This window comes from Lithobates pipiens, unplaced genomic scaffold, assembly GCF_037356315.1.
Source record: "Lithobates pipiens isolate NorthernLeopardFrog02 unplaced genomic scaffold, aLitPip1_a1.2 Scaffold_22, whole genome shotgun sequence".
Lineage (NCBI taxonomy): Eukaryota > Metazoa > Chordata > Amphibia > Anura > Ranidae > Lithobates > Lithobates pipiens.
In genome coordinates this window covers 128,027,574-128,048,142 of record NW_027507784.1, presented here as the reverse complement: position 1 = coordinate 128,048,142, position 20,569 = coordinate 128,027,574, and the positions used below count along the sequence as shown (strand labels likewise).

The following is a 20,569-nucleotide window of genomic DNA, read 5'->3' as shown; positions in this document are numbered from 1 at the left end:
TAACATTTGCATTCATCAGCGAGGAAGCTCCGCATGGGACATACTTGGACATTTCAACATGACAATGATCCAAAACACAAGGCCAAGTTGACCTGTCATTGGCTACAGCAGAATAAAGTGAAGGTTCTGGAGTGGCCATCTCAGTCTCCTGACCTCAATATCATTGAGCCACTATGGGGAGATCTCAAATGTGCAGTTCATGCAAGACAGCCCAAGAATTTACAGGAACTGGAGGCTTTTTGCCAAGAGGAATAGGCAGCTTTACCATCTGAGAAGATAAAGAGCCTCAGCCACAAAAACCACAAAAGACTTTAAGCTGTCATTGATGTTAAACGGGGCAATTCACAGTATTAAGAACTGGGGTATGTAAACTTTTTATCAGGGTCATTTGGCTAGTTACTGTTGTGATTATGATTTAATAAGAGTAAACACAGTTGATTGATAATAAAGGGTTTCTGCAAAACACTAACCATGAGTGAAAGAAAAGTTTTTGTGTTATCATTCATATTCTCTGAAAAATGGTCAAGGAATCATAAATTCTGCCAGGGTATGTAAACTTATGAGCACAACTGTATATATACAATGTATTTCAACAGGTGGCTTACTCTACAACTTACTCTACAAAATAAATACTTTTAGAATAATCTAGATAATAGAAAATTCAGATGAAATATTTAAAAAGAAAACAGTAGTAAGTATATGACTCCACTCAAAATCAGCTGAGCCAGTTAAAATAGACACAAGAAAGATGTGTCTGCTAAGGTGACATACTCACCATATTCCGTTTCATGCCATAACCTCTTGGAAAGCATTTTGCAGCTACAAGAGTTCGGAGGTAAATAAAGTCCACATGCCAGACATACCTTACCTTCTCAAGCTGGCTTGTTTGATTCTATGTAGAGTTTTTTATTTTAATATCTACTTTCAAATAAACATAACATTTATTGGAACATTTATGCATTTTGTAGATTCACTTACTTATATTTTTGCCTTGCAGTTACTGAAGTCAACAAGAGGGACATAGTGTTCTTGATTGATGGTTCCAGTGATCTTGGAGGGCCAAGTTTCTCTGCTATCCGTGAATTAATTGTAAAGATAGTCAACAGGTTGGAAATTGGTCCTGATCTTATTCGAGTAGGATTGGCCCAGTATGGCAGAGATGTAAAATCTGAATTCAACCTGAACACCTTTGGTTCTAAAAAGGATGTTATTGCGCATTTGAAAAAAATGAAGATTTTGAACAACACACCATTAAATACCGGTGCTGCTCTAAGCTATGTCCAGAATAATTTCTTTACTACATCTGCAGGAAGCCGTGTGGATGAAGGAATCCCACAGCTTCTAGTACTCGTCACTGGTGGGCAGTCAAGAGATGACTATACCCAGGCATCGCTGGCTCTCAAGAGGGCAGGAATCCTGACCTTTGCAATAGGATCCAAGAATGCTGACGTAGATGAGCTTAAAGAAATTGCATTTGATTCTTCTCTGGTTTTTCAGCCTGCAGAATTCAAACAAGCTCCTCTACAAGCCTTACTTCCTCAGGTGCTTACTCCTCTGAAAACCTTAACAGGAGTTGTCATTTCTGAAGGACCAACCGAAGGTAACCCATTCAGTCCATATCTGTATTTCATGTTTGCTAAGTATTTTTTAACTAGAGGCCTACAATATGGTTACCTTTTATGTCTTGTGTATCTCAAATCTGCTTTTATGTTTTATGGTTCCCTGTGCAAACTTTTTTTAAGGGACATATCCTTCCTCCAGTATAATTTGCCTGAGGGCTTGCAAGGCAATATGGTGTAAAAGAGTAGTCTCTATCAAAACTTCTTCTTTTGGGATGAAATAGTTGAATATGGACTATTATTAAACTATGAGGCTTGGTTAACACTACTGCAACACTACTGCAATGCAATTTTTCTATGATTTTCAGTGCAATTATGCAGTATGACTTGAATGCAACTTTTCTGTATTTTTGCGTATGGGGCCAAGTCACACTGTAAATCGCACCAAAGTAGTACAGGAAGCTTTTCCAAAATTTAACTGTGCTGAGTCACATTGATTTAAATAGGCACCATTGAATATAATGCGATTTGCCTTGTCACGCTATTCTGTGCGACTCAAGTCATACCAGTTGTACTAATGTGAACAAGCACTAAATAGTAAAGTAGAATATGGTAAAGTAAGCTAAAATCCAAGTTTAGGTGCTCTGCCATGGAACTATTGGGCAATAAGGAACACTTATAATAACTGGGTTGGAAACATTTACTTAAGTTGAATACATTTACATTTAAATCCTAGTTATGCAGTAACATTTCAAAGTGTTCTAACCTACATACTGGTTGCACTTTTGTGAAACTAATGAAATGGGCTTTTACACACCTGACCCAGTCATCCTATTTTATTACTCACACAAGTTAGTTTGCATTTACTTGGCAGCATAGACTGTTTTTGTCATACATAAGTCCCTAATTACATAAATGAATGTTTGCAGAGCTGACCCATTACCTGTTTTATTACTCACATAAACCAATTTTCATTCACGTCATTTGGGTAGTATAGATGCTATTGATTTTCAGCTGGCCTATCCATTAATGTCCCCACTTAGTTCTATTAAATGCACCTGGAATACCATCCAATTTGTTTTTTTTTACTATAAAACCAGTGATGAAGATTTCACAAACATTCAAAAAAAAAAAAAAAAAAATGCCAGCAAATATTCAGAGATGTTATTGCAGTGTTTTCCCAAAACGAATATTTTATGTGACTTTTACATATTTCTTTCTTGATCTTCCATAATTTTGTTAGTGTATAAAGTGTTGAGACTTCTGTAGCAGATACCAGCTGGGCTATGCATTGTTTTCAATCTTTTGGCCAACTCATTGACTTTTATCCTGAAAGGAAAGGTAAAACACAAAAATGTATCACTGCAAATCAGTAAGTAGAGCCTATGTATGTAAAAAGCAAATATGGCTGCCCTTACAAATTATGCAGATATGTTAAAATATTAGCACATAAGATATGATTAATTACACCTAAATGTTTCCCTTTTCTCAGATAGCTAAAAAAATGGATAACATTGTTCTTTCTGTGTATCACAATAATACCATTGTAGCAGAAAGCAATGCTAGTTATTGTATATACTGTTGCTTATGGGCTTTTGTGAAGCCTGTACATGTATTGTATATTGTGCGTAAGAGAATAGTTAAAGATCTGGTGTACAAAGTTTTTGTACATATATATACTGATTGTATTCAAAGAAAATTTGTGCTGGCAGATCTATTTCTGACATGTCCCGTATAAGTTGAAAGCCACATCAGCTATACGTGTGAACTAGGTGCAGTTGGTCAGGGAACCCATAGTCAGTCCAGAGGTGTCGTTTATATACAGTGTATATATATAATTGTATCATTCCCCCTAGCATTTAGATTATATATTAAAATCACCAGGCTTTCTGATCATTATATGTGCTTACTTCACTGGAAAAAAATTAGGGTGATTGTCTCCAGTCATAAGAAAACAGATATTTATATAAATATTGTTGAAACTTCAGGGGATTTAATTAAAATCTTTACAAACTGATTTCTTGCTCACTTAATAGATAAATATTCACTCCTAAAGTTGTGCTGATTTTAAATTTAAAAAAATAAAAATATCAAAACAGTCCATATAGTGAAACTTTTTTGACAGATACCACCCAGAAATGTGTGATCTTGAATATAAGCCTCCACCTTATAAACTGCTTGCTTACCGACTCAAGTTGACCCCCTATTACAGAGGGTCAATCTCACTTGTGGCTTATAAGCTCTGCCAGGGCCTCTATCCATCCAGGGGAACCAGGAGATATGAATGAGAAATCCGCCACTTTAATTAATAAAACTTGCCATAGCATAAAATCCTTTACACATTTAATCAAATAAAAAGATTGCACTTACATCATAGACTTTAAAAACACACATGTAATCAACAATCTGACCGGCACCGAACAGCAGCCTGTCCTTCTGGGCACTGCGTGCATGGTGACATCAGCACGTCGCTCTACCCCACGCATTTCATCACAATCTGACGTCATCCTGGGACAGGAAGGAAAGGCTGCTGTTTGGAGCCGGCCATCTTGTTGATTACATGCGTGTTTTTAAAGTCTATTATGTAAGTGCAATCTTTTTATTCGATTAAATGTGTTTTTATGCTATGGCAAGTTTTATTTCTTCTTGGGGATCTTCCATGATCAAGTCTCCTTAAAGTGGCAGATTCTCATTCATATCTCCTGGTTCCCTTGGATGGATAGAGGCCCTGGTAGGGTTTATAAGCCACAAGTGAGATTGACCCACCGTAATAGGGGGTCAACTTGAGTCGGTAAACAAGCACTTTATAAGGTGAAGGCTTATATTTAAGATCACACATTTCTGGATGGTATCTGTAGGACAGGGGCAAGAACATTGGAGGAACGTATATCCTGATAATAAGTCTTACCTTAGATCATAGCCACAAAATATACTGTATGTGCATTTATATTGGGAGAGAGCATCCCACTATGGTTGTCAGCATAGTATATGTCAAAGGTGAATAGATAATCACTAAAAGAAAGAGAATATATATTTATATATAAAACCCAAAGTTTTTTGTTAAAATCGAGTAGGATTGAGTAAAGTTAAAGTGGTTATGTAAGCAAAAGGTTTTTTACCTTAATGCAGCTTTGTAATCATTAATACATTATTAAATTCATTTTTAATGCATACACTGTAGGTACCTGAATGTGACCTGGTATCAGGTGCTTGATGTCCCTGTAGAGTATAGCTGGTGTGGCAGAGGAAGAAGCAGTACAAGGAGCCAATCAGCTCATGTGCTGACAAGAAATATACTGATAGGAAGAGAAATCAGAGTGATAGTGATAGAGAAGAGTGATGAGCTCATCACTGTGCTGTTTCTCCTTTTGCTGCCCATTTATTGGCTGGGGCAGATCCAGGAGGAGCAAGTGGGTTGTATGATTTTGGCCATCAGACTGAGGACATCTAGCAACAGAAAAAAAAGTTTAAAAAAGTACTACAGAGGATAACACGACTGGACTTTCCAGCAGTTTAGGTCCAGCAGAATCAGTCCGTCGGACAATCCGATCGTGTGTGGGCTAATCCGATTGTTCTTCATTTTAAAAATCCAATAGACCTAGAAATAGAACATGTTTCAAATCTGTCTGACGGACCGCTTGTCTGTATGCTGGTCCGACGGACCAAATACAACGCAAGGGAAGCTATTGGCTACTGGCTATTGAACTTCCTTTTTTAGTCCCATCTTATGTCATCACATTCAAAACGAACGGACTTTCGAACTTAGTCCATTCGTGTGTGGCCAAGTCCGTTCGCTCGGAAGTCCCTCAGAACGCCGCTGAAAAGTCAGTCGGGAAGACCGTCAGACCTAGTCTGCCGGAATGTCAGGTCGTCTGTACGCGGCATTAATTAAAGTGGAAGTAAACCCTCCTATTGTTTTCAGCCAAGGAAGCTGCCATCTTGGCCTCTGTTTGATCTTCAACTGCCATGCTGCACATGTTATCAGTTATGACACCAGCCATTGAATAATTTAACAGTTTGGTTGAGAGCACAACCAATGTGACAGTTACATTTCCAGCACATGCCAGGAATGTAACTGTTTTTTTAAACTGTTAAATGGATGGGTTTACTTCCACTTTTTTTTTCTTTTTTTTTATTTTATTTGGCTATTTATTTTTATCATATTCGTTTTATTTGCTTTTAAGATTAAGCACTGCCTTTTAAATTTGAATAATTTATGCACATTATGTAGCAAAGGAATCTGGCATTTTTTTATTTTTTGTGAGACAGATCATTCATGTAGGATTAGGTTGTGAGACATCACTAGAATGAACTTGAAACATACAGCATTAAGTAATTTCTACCTTCATTATTCTCCCTAATGTTTTGTTTCTGTCACTCTTCTCATCTTTCGTTTCCTTCTGTTCTACATTATGGTTCTTCATTATGGTTGCTCTTTTTATGACTTCCATCTACATAGAGATGCCTATTTCCCTAAGCCATAAGTGCAATGTACAGTACACGCAGGACTTACTAACTAGGTATCCATTCCATCCAGAAACACTTCTTGGATTACATATTGTTTTACTAATAGTTTGTTTATTGATTTAAAGAATGATCCATTCATTCTTGTGAGGTCTGAAAACATGAAGTGCATAACTGATGGTGTCAATGCTAGCAGAGATGACCTTACTCTTACTGTCTATGGAGAGCTACAATATCTCCTATACACTTATTAAACAAGAGTGATGCATATACATAGATGATGAACATGTTGTTTTGAATGCAGTTTCATGCTGTAATTCACCTTGAATTTATTCACCCAGAACTAAAAATGTAAGGGGGGGGCGTGGAATGCTGGATAATCGGCTGAATGCCCAAGTATAACTTATGGTGAATTGAATTCCCAACACTCTGCCAGCTACTCCTGCATTTGTACAAAGACTGGCTCCATTGTGAAATTTAGTTACCAGGTCAAAGTAGTAGATCATGCCCTTAACATATCCCTCTTGGGATGGAAAACTTTAAATCAGTATATCTCAAGTCCTACCCTAAAATTGTTAAACCCTAGCTGCATTTAAGAGAAACCACATCTGTTATAATTTTACAAACAAGACTAAATAGATTGGTAGTACTTGGGCAGTTATATTGGTCTTTAAACAGAACCTATAAGGATAGGAATATGGAAGCTACCATTGCTAGCTTGTTTTAGAGGTGCACCCTTTAGGGCTGTCATTCTGGTCTTTGCCTCATTACTAAAAAAATGACAGACCTGGTGAAAACATGAAGGATTTAGAACTTCACTATTTGCATGCTTGTAGTAAGGCCAGATCTAAGATGACAGGCCTCTAATCTCCACTTTTAAAAATAAGTTGGCAAATAAACAACCATATTTCTTTCTTCCTGGGCTCACTTTGTTCCACCAAACATTCTATTTTTGGTTTGGCTAAAACATAGAAATAAGTGTTTATCAAAAAGTATTTAGTAGATGGAAGATATCATCTAAGACTAACTTTGCTAAGATGCTCTGGTTTCATTTTCATTCCTTTCTTTGGCTTGCCCTATAAGCATTATTAAGAGTTATGTGTCTACATTGTGTAAACACATGCGTTTATTAATCTTGCTAAGCTGAATTTGCTGTGATGTCATGTTCATTGTTTCTGTATCCTCCACCCACAAACTTGCAGTTCTAACCCAAAGAGACATCGTCTTCCTAGTGGATGGTTCTGTCAACGTTGGAAGTGCCAACTTTCCTTTAGTAAGAGACTTTCTCATCGATGTCATTAACAACCTTGGTATCAGCAGTGAAGGCACTCGAATTGGCCTGGCCCAGTTTAGTGACACCCCCAGAACTGAGTTCTATCTAAACACACCGACCTCAAAATCTGATCTTGTTGACCGCCTGGGGCAAATAAGAATCAAGGGGGGTAATCGCTTAAACATTGGCTCAGCACTTCAATTTGTTCTCCGCAATCATTTCACAAGCAGTGCTGGCAGCAGAATAGACGAAAATATTCCACAGATTCTTGTACTTTTGGTGGCTGGGAAGTCCTCAGACAACATTCAGGCTGCTGCAAATGACCTCATCAGATCAAGGGTTTTGACCTTTTGTGTTGGGGTTGGAAATGCTGATAAGGAAGAGTTGGACACCATTGCATTTAACCCACAACTGGTTTATGAGCTGGATGATTTCCGGGCCTTGTCTGGTCTCAGACAGCAAATCATAGCACCTCTTACAACCTTCGTTAGAGGAGAAGTTACAGAAGTGACAGTAACGGAAGGTAATTTATTTTTCAATTCCTCTGCTCAGGTAACTGAGGAATTATTTATTTATTTACTTGTTGTCAACACTGCTAGTTTATTTGCTTTAAGTGTAATTTTCTAATGTGGAAGGTATATGATCAAAGTGAAATGATCCTAAAATAATTTTATACCATCAACCTTTCTTTATTGTTTGTTAATAAATATCAAATACGTAAGAAACAAATACAACTGTGGTATGTATCTGAGGTTCCAATGGTAGCTAATCCCATATGGGTCTCAGAATCAAGTGTTATCAATTATTCTATAAAAAATAAAATACAAATAAAAAAAATAAAAGCATCACTATATATATATATATATATATATATATATATTTATATATATATATATATATATATATATATATATATATATATATATATTTATATATATATATATATATATATATATATATATATATATATATATATATATATATATAGATAGATAGATAGATAGATAGATAGATAACTGTAAAGAAGCTGTTTAAAAATAGTTGGTGTAACTGGAGTTAAAATGAGCTTGAGAGGAAGTCGTACTTGCATGTAACAGTGGATTTGGATTCACGTTCTGGTTTATTGTGAGTAAACATTTGCAAATTTGAGTGGATGTTTTTGCAGCACGCACAGTTGAAAATTGAAAAAAATGGTAATAGTCTATAGTCATTGGGTAAGTAATGGGTTTGTGATGGTGCTGTCCCGTACTTCAGCATGTTCCAGAGCCAACTAAATATTTATTCACAACTCTATTTATTCACGACTCTTATGTATTTACAATTTCTTAACCATTTAACAGTTTCAGGTTATGAATTTGTAGGGCACAATCTGAAATAAACTGTTCATTCAATTGTTATTTTTTCTATTAACTCACTGAAATTTAACATTTTGCCTCAGATGGTAACTATTCTTTGTATGAACAGACTTTTTCTTATTTCAAATGCATTTTTGTGACTAATCTCACAAAAAATAATATTCTACTAATCCATTCTACCCTTTCTCTCATTCTCTGTTGACTGCTAACAGTGGATCAAGACCGCAAGAAGGATGTAGTTTTCTTAATTGATGGCTCAGATGATGCCAGGTCTGGTTTTCCATCTCTCAGGAGCTTTGTTCAGAGGGTAGTAGAGTACCTTGATGTGGGTCAAGACAAAGTACGCATTGCAGTTATCCAGTACAGTGACTCCTCCAGACCTGAGTTCCTTCTTAACACCTACTCAGACCGCCAAGATGTAATAAGATCTATTCAGAGCATGACTCCTATTGGAGGGTCTACACTGAACACAGGCGATGCCTTAGATTATGTACAGAAAAATGTATTTATTGGGTCGGCTGGAAGTCGAATAGCAGAAGAAGTACCACAATTTTTGATTTTGCTGGCAACTGGGAGGTCTAGAGATGATGTGAGGAGACCTGCCGCTTCTCTCAAGGCCAGCGGCATTGTGCCATATGCCATCGGAACTAGCAGAGCTGATCGGACTGAGCTTCAGACCATCTCTTTTTCCCCTGATTTTGTTCTTTTTGTTCCTGATGTCAACCAGCTGGAGAATGCTTACCAAACTTTTTCACAACGTGTCAATTCGCTTACCACAAGTGATATACGTACTCTAATACAGTCAGTTCCAGCTGGTAAGACCAACTAAAGTGATATTTTTTATTCTTATTACATGTGCTCACATAGCCACATATTCAAATGGGTCTGTTGACAACCAGTTACAGTGTCAGTCTATCTTCTGAACTTAAAAATAATGTATACCGTGTTCAGACTGGTTTGTTATTATATTTTAGAAGCAAACTGGGACAAGGGATGCATGTGCCCTCAGGCCAGTGTCTTCCTACCATAAAAAACGCTGGCTCCTGCCTCCTGCAGAGCTAACCTGCACTGAAAGGGAAATGTGACAGGGACAACGGCTTTACAACAGCTGCCAAATACAGAGATAGGCTAAAGATGTTATGGTTATCAATGTCCCAAATGCTCTTGATGGAAGCACTCTGGAACTCCTTCCAGTGTGCGTGTATGATGTCACTTCCTGAACCACCATGGTGCTTCCACCCTGAGTGATGTGCAGCCATTGGAAGAGCAGGGTGGGCGGCATGGTGCACAGAGACAGCCGGCATGGACCCACCCAGGTACAGACTGGCTATAGGACACTCACTGGGCCGAGGCCACTGGGTCACTTGTCCTGGAGGAGCAAGGAGCCCAAAGCAAAGCTGCTACAGCAGCCCGCTCTGCTTCCCCAGTCTCTCCACGGTGGCTGCCAGAGCCCGGGGGTGGAACCAAATGATCAGCTGATCTGATGGGGGTATAGCTGGAGGAGGTTTCCTGTGCATGAGCTATGAGTCACAGCCTGTAGGGAGACCCCATCTCCTTAGCCAGGGACTGCTACCCACTGCCTGACATGTGCCAGTGACCCAAGGTAAGTAACTTGTCAGGTGATGGCAGTGGGCTGGGGGAGCGCTGGGGATGAGGACTTTCAGACCTTATCACTGGTGTGTGACCCCCTCCACTTGGCTGTATTGCACCCCCTCTACTTTCCATCTGGCTCCCTCCACCCACTCAATCCCTCCATTTGGCTCCAGTCCCCTCCTGGCTGCACCTGCTCCTATCCACCTGGTTCCATCCATCCACCTGGCTCCATCCATCCACCTGGCTTATCCCTCCACCTGGCTCCATGCATCCACCTGGCTCATCCCTCCACCTGGCTCCATCCATCCACCTGGCTCCACCCCCTGGCTGCAACCCCCTCTTATCCACCTGGCTCCACCCCTCCACCTGGCTCCATCCATCCACCTGGCACATCCCTCCACCTGGCTCCATCAATCCACCCACCTGGCTCATACCTCCATCTTGCTCCATCCCTCCACCTGGCTCCATCCATTCACCTGGCTCATCCCTCCACCTGGCTCATCCCTCCACCTGACTCCATCAGTCTACCTGTCTCATCCCTCCACCTGTCTCCATCCATCCACCTGGCTCCATCCCTCCACCTGTCTCCATCCACCCACCTGTCTCCATCCATCCATCCACCTGTTTCCATCCCTCCACTTTGCTCCATCCCTCTCCCACTTGGCTCCATCCACCTGGCTCATCCCTCCACCTGGCTCCATCCATCCACCTGGCTCCATCTGTCAACCTGGCTCCATCCGTCCACTTGGCTCCATCCCTCCACCTTGCTCTATCCCTCCACTTGGTTCCATCCATCCACCTGGCTCCATCCATCCACCTGGTTCCATTCGTCCACCTGTCCACCTGGCTCCATCTGTCCACCTGGCTCCAACTGTTCACCTGGCTCCATCATTCCCCTTGGCTCCTTCCCTCCACCTGGCTGCATCCATGCATCTGGCTCATCCCTCCACCCGGCTCCATCCATCCAGTTGGCTCCATCCATCCACCTGGCTCATCCCTCCACCTGGCTCCATCCATTCACCTAGCTCATTCTTCCACCTGTTTCCATCCATCCACCTGTCTCCATCCATCCACCTGGCTCATCCCTCCACCTGGCTCCATCCATCTACCTGGTTCCATTCATCCACCTGGCTCCATCCATCCACCTGGCTCCATCCATCCACTTGGCTCCATCCTGCCACCTGGCTCATTCCATCCACCTGGCTCCATCCATCCGCTTTGCTCCATCCCCCCTGCTTGCTCCATTCCTCCACCTTGCTCCATCCCTCCACCTGGCTCATCCCTCTACCTGGCTCCATCCATCCACCTGGTTCCATTTGTCCACTTGGCTCCATCCATCCACCTGGCTTCATCCGTCCACTTGGCTCCATCCCTCCACCTGTCTCCATCCACCCACCTGGCTCATCCCTCCACCTGGCTCCATCCATCCACCTGGTTCCATTCATCCACCTGGTTCCATTCATCCACCTTGCTCCATCCATCCACCTGGCTCCATCCCTCCACCTGTCTCCATCCCTCCACCTGGCTCATCCCTCCACCTGGCTCCATCCATCCACCTGGTTCCATTTGTCTACCTGGTTCCATCTGTCCACCTTACTCCATGCATCCCCTTGGCTCCATCTACCCACCTGGCTCATCCCTCCACCTGTCTCCATCCATCCACCTGGCTCATCCCTCCACCTGGCTCATCCCTCCACCTGGCTCCATCCATCCACCTGGTTCCATCCGTCCACCTGGCTCATCCCTCCACCTGGCTTCATCCATCCACCTGGCTCCATCCATCCACCTGGCTCATCCCTCCACCTGTCTCCATCCATCCACCTTTCTCCTTCCATCCACCTGGCTCCATCCCTTCACCTTGCTCCATCCCTCCACCTGGCTCATCCCTCCATTTGGCTCCATCCATCCACCTGGCTCATCCCTCCACCTGGCTCCATCCATCTGGTTCCATTTGTCTACCTAGTTCCATCTGTCCACCTGGCTCCATCCGTCCACTTGGCTCCATCCATTCACCTGGCTCATCCCTCCACCTGGCTCCATCCATCCACCTGGTTCCATTCATGCACCTGGTTCCATTCATCCACCTGGCTCCACCCATTTACCTGGCTCCATCCATTCACCTGGTTCCATCCATCCACCTGGCTCCATCCATCCACGTGGCTCCATCCGTCCACTTGGCTCCATCCCTTCACCTGGCTCCATCCATCCACATGGATCCATCCGTCCACCTGGCTCATCCCTCCACCTGTCTCCATCCATCCACCTTTCTCCATCCATCCACCTGGCTCCATCCCTTCACCTTGCTCCATCCCTCCACCTGGCTCATCCCTCCATTTGGCTCCATCCATCCACCTGGCTCATCCCTCCACCTGGCTCCATCCATCTGGTTCCATTTGTCTACCTAGTTTTATCCATCCACCTGGCTCCATCCGTCCACTTGGCTCCATCCATCCACCTGGCTCATCCTTCCACCTGGCTCCATCCATCCACCTGGTTCCATTCATGCACCTGGTTCCATTCTTCCACCTGGCTCCACCCATCCACCTGGCTCCACCCATCCACCTGGCTCCATCCCTCCACCTGGCTCCATCCATTCACCTGGTTCCATCCATCCACCTGGCTCATCCCTCCACCTGGCTCCATCCATCCACGTGGCTCCATCCGTCCACTTGGCTCCATCCCTTCACCTGGCTCCATCCATCCACTTGGATCCATCCGTCCACCTGGCTCCATACCTCTACCTGGCTCCACCCACCTCCTGGTGGCACCCCCCTTCTGGCTCCATCCCTCCACCAGGAGTTGTGATGCTAAAATGATTGAATTCATTTTGATTTTCTTTTTTTAGGGGGTGGGGGGCACAAGAAGCTGGTCTCGCCTAGGGTGCAAAATAGTCTGGCACTGGCCCTGACTGTGTTATGCATTCCCTATTTCACTTCACTTTAATATGTGTGCTGCTGTACATTACCTATTTTAAAATAACCACATTCTGTTTGTTGTGCTAAAAATTCCCTATTTCACATTCCCTCATTCTTTATGCTGTGCTTTGCATTTTGTATTTTTTTTTACATTTTGTAGTTGACACCACCATGGTGATGTACAGTTATTATTCCACATCGACCGTATCTGTGTGCTGTTCTGCTCATTTCCTATTTTACAATCATCCCATTCTATTCATTGTGATGTGCATTCTGTATTCCAAACAATTTCATTATCGGTGCTCTTCTAATTTCCCAATTCCAAAATGACCTCATCGTGTATGCTGTGCTAAACAATCCCTATTTCACACCACCTAATTCTTTATACTCTGCTTTACGTTTGTTTTTTGCACAACCTCCCTCTGTACACCTTGATGTACATTCTCTATTCTATTCGCTGTCCTCATCTGTGTGTCATGCTGAACATCACACCATTCAATTTTGTACACTTTGTTGTACATTTCATATTCCATCACCATCCCATTCTGGATGCTGTGTTGTACATTTCCTATTCCATACTATTTCATTATGTATGCTGTGCTTTACATTCCATATTTCCCATTGCCTTATTCTGTACGATGTGTTGTACACCATCCCTTTCTGTATGTTGTGCCAATATATGGACTGGGCCTTTTGTGAATGGGTATTTTTTCTTTATTCGTACCTTACTTTGCTATGGATTCCTAAATGATGGCATTTAACAGTGTGCGTAGTCTTAGAAAGAATAACAGCCTGTTCCCACATCTGATGGTCATAGCCCCTCATGTTGGGCAAAATATCTGGTCTGGAAATAACCGCACATGGTGCTGACTAGTCCAGCTGCAATCAATGTACCCCATGCAAAAGGCTCATTACATTTTTTGGATCGCCATACCATGAGCGTGCGTTACAGGCACCCCAAAACTATCTCCCATGAAAGATATTTTTACTATTTATCTGCTAATTGCGGAATGCTTTTACTATACAACCTTGGACATTTGAAGCATAATGATTATTAGAAAGTCATTTTATATATTGTTTTCTATATCAAGTTTTTCTAAAGAAGTATGCTAGGCACATGCACTTTTCCGTCCAATACGACCACAATTCAGCTTATTTTTAAAGTCTTCATGTATGTGCAACATACGACAAACAATTGCTGAGCAAATACTTGATAACAATTTTTTGTTATGACCAACTCAAAACACTTATCAGCATCTTGGAAAAACTGTCTTTCTTGAGAATCTGTGTTGACCGAAACTGAGCATGCAAATGGCTTTTGAAGTCTCCAAATTGAATCGTTCATTCAGTTTGTAAATAAGCAGCAAGTAAAAACTCAAATAAGATCTGATATCTCTCTGTCTGGAGATCCATGTGATAAACAATCTGCCCAATGGATGGAGTTGACTGTTGTATCTTGCGATCAGCAACCGTTCGAAGAACAGGCAAATATCTGATCTTGTGACGTATTGGACAAAAAAATAAACCCCTTTGTCTTTGCCTAGCTTAAGCATTTTTTTTTAGGATTTTTGTAACTGTTGCATTTGTTTTGTACAGTGGCAGACAGCAAACGGGACATCTTATTCCTGATTGATGGTTCTAACAATATTGCTGGAAGGTTTCCTGCTGTACGAGATTTTGTGGCAAGCATCATTAATGGTCTCGATATTAGCCCAGATGGCACTCGTGTTGGTGTGGGCTTAGTCGGTGAAAATGTCAAAGTGGAATTTAAGTTTGATTCATATGCAACCAAGGCTGATGTAATCAGTGCAGTTCGAAAAATCAAGTACAAGCCAAGCAAAGAATTCAAACTTGGAGTTGCACTGGATTATGCTTATGACAGCCTTTTCACACCGGAGTCTGGAAGTAGGATTCAAGAGGGAGTACCACAGTACTTAGTGTTGCTTGCAGCAGGCAAATCTTCAGACAGTGTAGACAATGCAGCTAATAGGCTAAAAGCAGCTGGCATTGTGACATTTGCAGTCAAGACACAAAGGGCTGAAGCTGAGGAACTTGAGAAGATTGTTTTGGCTCCACAATTTGTTTTAACCTCAGAATCAATTGCAGACCTTACTACCATCCAGTCTCAGTTTGTTAATCTCATAAAAACCATTTCAGTTGAGTCAACAACGCAGTCTTGTAAGTACTCCCCTTCTCTTGTTATCCTTGCTAAAAACAAAGTGTACAAAAAGAAGAGAAAAAAATACATATGAATAAGTGAAAAAATTAATTCATTTTATTTAGGAAACATCTGGGTATATGAGTTAAGTGGAAACATTATTTCTTTCCTTAAAATTTAGTAATCCATTCATAGAGAAAGACAGCTAAATGTATTGTTATACTTAAAGGCATAATTGGTTAAAGGTCCACAATAATTACATTACAAGGTAAAGTTTATGATCAGGTCATTCATAATGAGACTTATAAGCTTTTTATGACAATTGTAGACAGACATGACCTGCATTCAGTTAGTGCCTGCAACAGTCAAAGGAAAACCCAACAGATTCATAGTTTGTGTATTGTTCCAAATATACACACTGAAATTAACAGTGCATACAACTATTACTGTATTTCTTTGGTTCATATAATATTGATGTCTTTCTTTACACTATGAGACAGCAGATCTCCTGTTATCAGCTTGCATTTCCATGTACAAAACTTTATACAGTTTTACTCAGGGCTTTTTTTCTCAAACAATAGGTGCTGGAACTTAACCACTGCCCCACAAAACCCCTCCCCCTACACACACACTCCAAATCACATCAAATAGTGGCAAACCCACTATCACTTTCAGTCAAATTTCACAAAAACAGTAGGAGGGTCTTAAAGAGCCATTAAATACCAGGATTGCATTACATACAGAGTGCAGAGCTGTCACTTTTAAACACAGAATCCAGACTTCTGTGTTTACAAGTGATTGTGGTGAGCAGGCACCAAAGGGTCTGAACCAGAGGTGGTGGAACTGAGTTCCTCCAAGTTCCCCCTGACAAAAAGCCCTGATTTTACTATACTTGACTTACTGAAAGATAGTTTCAGGCCCACTGGTGTACTGTGTGCTTCAAAAAGTCAAATACAGAGTATTGAAGTACAGAAGGATATTTTGCACAATGTTTTGCTGTGAGCTCAGGAGGATACATAGGTGACTACTACCCTTTTAGTGTCACTTTTGAAAACCATAGCTTAGGAAAACATGGAAAATGGAAGATGTGGCCAGGAGGCAAAACATTTTTTTATCTGGGAAAGAAGATATAAGTGTGCACACTCAGAAGAATCTCACATTCCAAATGAAAAACTTTTCAAAAACTGTTGGACGTGTTATATGATTTTGTTCTGTTTCCTAGGGGTCCAGTGAATAAAATCTTATCTCAAATACCTTTCACTATGATGAACTTTTAAAAGTTAAAATTGTTTATATTATTGTCATAATTATCACATTAATACATTCTTTTGATTCATATTTAATCACCCTTGAATAGACTACTAATACTAAAACAATTATATCATTTAAACATCATATAGAAAATAGATTGTCCCAATATACTGCACAGATAACTGCTTGCTTTAAACATCTACTGTATATCAAGGGTTCATTAATATATTGAAATATTTATGGTCATTATAGAGTTAAAACTAAAACATTTACAGTATATAATAGTATTATAGATAAAAAAGAGAATGCTGGTACAGTGTAGTAGGTTAACACATGTGAAGTAGAGTGGATACTTAATGTAAGAAGTCCTTCCTCCTCAGAGATCATGGCCTGCCGTCCAAACTGTATGGCATAGATTTATGTTTGTGCATACCCCCATTTCAGATTTGTCCATGTCGCTTGCTTACACCTTTTGAGGGTGGGGAATTCTTGCTGAGAGCATGCAATGTGGACTCAGTGAGTCTAACATAAAGCTGCCACTTAATAAAAAAATCAATAGAAAGAAACAAGTCCAAGTGATGTTAATAAGCCTTTCCGCTCCTGTAATAGTAATTACCATGGATACAAAAATAATTAGTATGGAATAACATATATTTAACCTAATGCAAATAATGGGACTAAATAGTGTGTGTGCATTCCTGGATGTCTCCATCAACCAATAATAATAGAACATTAATAGAAATTTAAAAGCAAAGATATACTATAAATATATAAAAATGCTACAAAAAAATCTACAGTAGCCTTATGCATAACTCTGCTATTTGTTAAAATATAAAAATGATATACATGTGTAAAAATGCATAAAACACAAAAGACATAGAAAAGTTAGTAGCTAAAGTGATTTATTTACATATACTGTATGCAATATAAGGGTAATAACTCTATAGTACGTCTATAGCATCTATACGTCTATAGCACTCTATCCATATTTTAGGCGATTAGAGTAAAATATATAACAGAATGCCCTAGATCACCATTAGCTTAGAACTTCAAGTCCGAAAACTTTAAAGTAGGTTGAATCTATGTTGACATTTTAGAAATATTTTGATGTAATGATCGTTCAACATCTGGACACTCACTTAGATACTATTTTATACTGGATTCCAACAAGAGTGAGCCATTCACCTGGCTGTAATATTCCCCAATTGCTAATCTGATTCTGGAAGTCTGAATGTATGCTAAATATGCTAGTTCACCTTTTCACATATGTCTGATAACTGACATTTACCTTTTATTGTTCCATAATACCATTGCAGATGTCAGTGGCAGGCTTTAATTTAGCAAATAGCCTTTTTATTCTTTTTTGTTTTATATTTCCCTAGTGGAAATCATGCTAGAGTTAGCCATAAAGTCAGTGGGTTTTGAATCCACAGTTGCTAATTCATATCATTTGGCTATATGAGGAGTACTCAGCTGTAAGAAAAGGATTAGCTGACTGAAGTGACTTGGACCAAGTTGGCAAGGTTTAGACTTTGCTTCTGATGATCCACTGGACAACATGATGCCATGAAGTAGCAACGAACAAGTGGAGCAATTATTTGGGTGTAAAAACACAAACTTAGGAGCTAGTTCTAGCAAACCCAATTGCTTGTTTTAAAATAAAGCTTGATTCATTCATAAACACACGTAATATATTATTAATATTATTATTATTGTTTTACAGAATTTATATAGCGTTGACAGTTTACGCAGCACTTCATAATATAAAAGGGAGACAGTATAGTTACTATACAATAAAATACAAGAGGATTAAGAGGGCCCTTCTCAGAAGAGCTTACAATCTAAAAGGGTGGAGCGGGTGGTACAAAAGCTTGTAACTGTGGGTAATAAGCTGATGGAAGTGGTAAAAGATTAGCTGGAGGTGTGATAGGCTTCCCTGAAGACATGAGTTTTCAGGGATTTCCTGAAGGCAGCTACAGTAGGAGATAGCCGGACACATTGAGGTAGAGTGTTCCAGAGGATGGGAGAGGCTCTGGATAAATCCTGGAGACAAGCATGTGAAGAGGAGACAAGGGAGCTTGAGAGTAGGAGGTCTTGAGAGGAGCGTAGAGGACAGTTTGGGAGATATTTGGAGACAAGTTTAGTGATGTAGCTCTGGGCAGAATTGTAAATTACTTTGTATGTTGTGGTTAGTATTTTGAATTTCATTCTCTGGATGATCAGGAGCTAGTGTAGGAATTGGCACTGAGCTATTGGCAAGGTGAATAAGTCTGGCAGCAGCATTCATGATAGACTGAGGAGGGGATAGCCTATGGAGGGGTAGGCCAATGAGAAGGGAGTTGCAATAGTCAAGGTGAGAGATAACAACATGATTAAGCTCCAAGGGGCAGAGCGAAATGTCTTGGAGGCATGACCTGGCTTGAATACAGGCTGAGGCTGCCATTCATCTCCCTCCATGCACATGGTTTGCTTCATGATGTACGGCTTATGGATCTTTTCCTTTGACAAAGCAAAACATATACTGTATATACATTAAAGTCAATGGAAACACATGGGAAAGCTATTCTACATGCATAATCACTTTAGTATGGGGTTGATCATCAAATGCACACAATAGTAAACAGCAAGAGATTGCTTAGAATGTGAAAACAGGACAAATGCATCTGAATTTAAATCAACCTCTATACAAAGGTAGTTGCTAAGCAATCCACTAAAGGTCGCAGTATGAGGCACAGAGGGGTTGGAAGGGCGGGTAGGCCGCAGTTGCATAATCAATACCAAGAGTTTAACTATAGCCATGGGCCAGAAGTAAAGGTGTCCTTGCAATAGCATCTGCTGTTTGGATATAACACATTTGTTTACAGTTTGTAAACCTCTATAGATTTGCTATAAAAGCAATTAGTATTTTGTTTCAGTACAGAAAATGCCATTGAGAGGCAAAAGAGCATCTTAATGTGCATATACACAATATTTATTTCTGCATCCAGGAATCAGTGTACTCCTAAATAAAGTCTTTAGAACAAAGATAGTGGTCAGTTGAGCTCAGTTGATTAAAGCTGAGCTCCAGATATGGATTGTATTGCATAATTATATTGGTCCAGCTTGGTACCTGTGGAACCCCTGTGGAAGCTGCAGATCACTGTAGTAGTCGCTGCTAGTTTAGTGTAATGCCACATACACTCAGTCGGATTTTCCGACGGGAAATGTTTGATGTGAGCTTGTTGTCGGAAAGTCCGATGTGTATGCTCCATCGAACATTTGCTGCCGGATTTTCCGAAAACAAATGTTTGCTAGCAGGTTTTCAAATTTTCCACCAACAAAACGTTGTTGTCGGAAAGTCCGATCGTGTGTACACAAATCCGCCACACAAAAGTTCACGCATGTTTGGAATCAAGCAGAAGGAACCGCACTGGCTATTGAACTTCCTTTTTCTCGGCTCATCATATGTTTTGTACGTCACCACATTCCTAAGTTTGAGCCAACAACCTTCGAACAAAAATCCACGGTTTTGTTGGTGGAAAATCCCATCGTGTGTACGCGGCATTAGTCATCTCCTCCTAGAAGTCATCTCCTTCTTTCGGACCCTGTCTTAAGCGAATGCCCTGCTGCATAGTAACCACAGGGGGTTGTCACTAGGGCACGGGCACCATTCACAGACTGACTTAAATTTTTCTCAATTAATGCAAGGCGTTCTCTTATTGGACAAGGTGGAGATTGTCGCATTCTGTAGATGGAACCCATCCCAAGTAGGTGAACACCTGTGGCCACTGTGCAATAGGGCAGCTGATCAGCACAAGACATGGTAGAAAGAGTAGACTATCGTAGTGATGACTATTACAGTAAGTTTCCAACCTCCACAGGGATCCCACATGTATGGCATATGCATACTTACATTGGTTCAAGTTGGACCAATTTAACTATGCAATAAAATCCATATCTGGAGTTCAGCTTTTATAAACAGAAAACAGAAGATATAGATCCATAATTAAGTTGCTACTGTT

The 20,569-nt window shown here is 40.6% G+C and overlaps 1 protein-coding gene across 1 annotated transcript in view; it reads left to right on the top strand.

Moving 5' to 3' along the window:
* The window catches only part of COL6A3 (collagen type VI alpha 3 chain), a 133,976-nt gene that overhangs the window by 40,590 nt on the left and 72,817 nt on the right, over nt 1-20,569 (top strand). The window contains exons 4-7 of the mRNA XM_077448242.1: nt 998-1,600; nt 7,226-7,819; nt 8,864-9,466; nt 14,756-15,337. Of these exons, the coding sequence (XP_077304368.1) occupies nt 998-1,600; nt 7,226-7,819; nt 8,864-9,466; nt 14,756-15,337 (2,382 nt within the window). The remainder of the gene's footprint in view (nt 1-997; nt 1,601-7,225; nt 7,820-8,863; nt 9,467-14,755; nt 15,338-20,569) is intronic.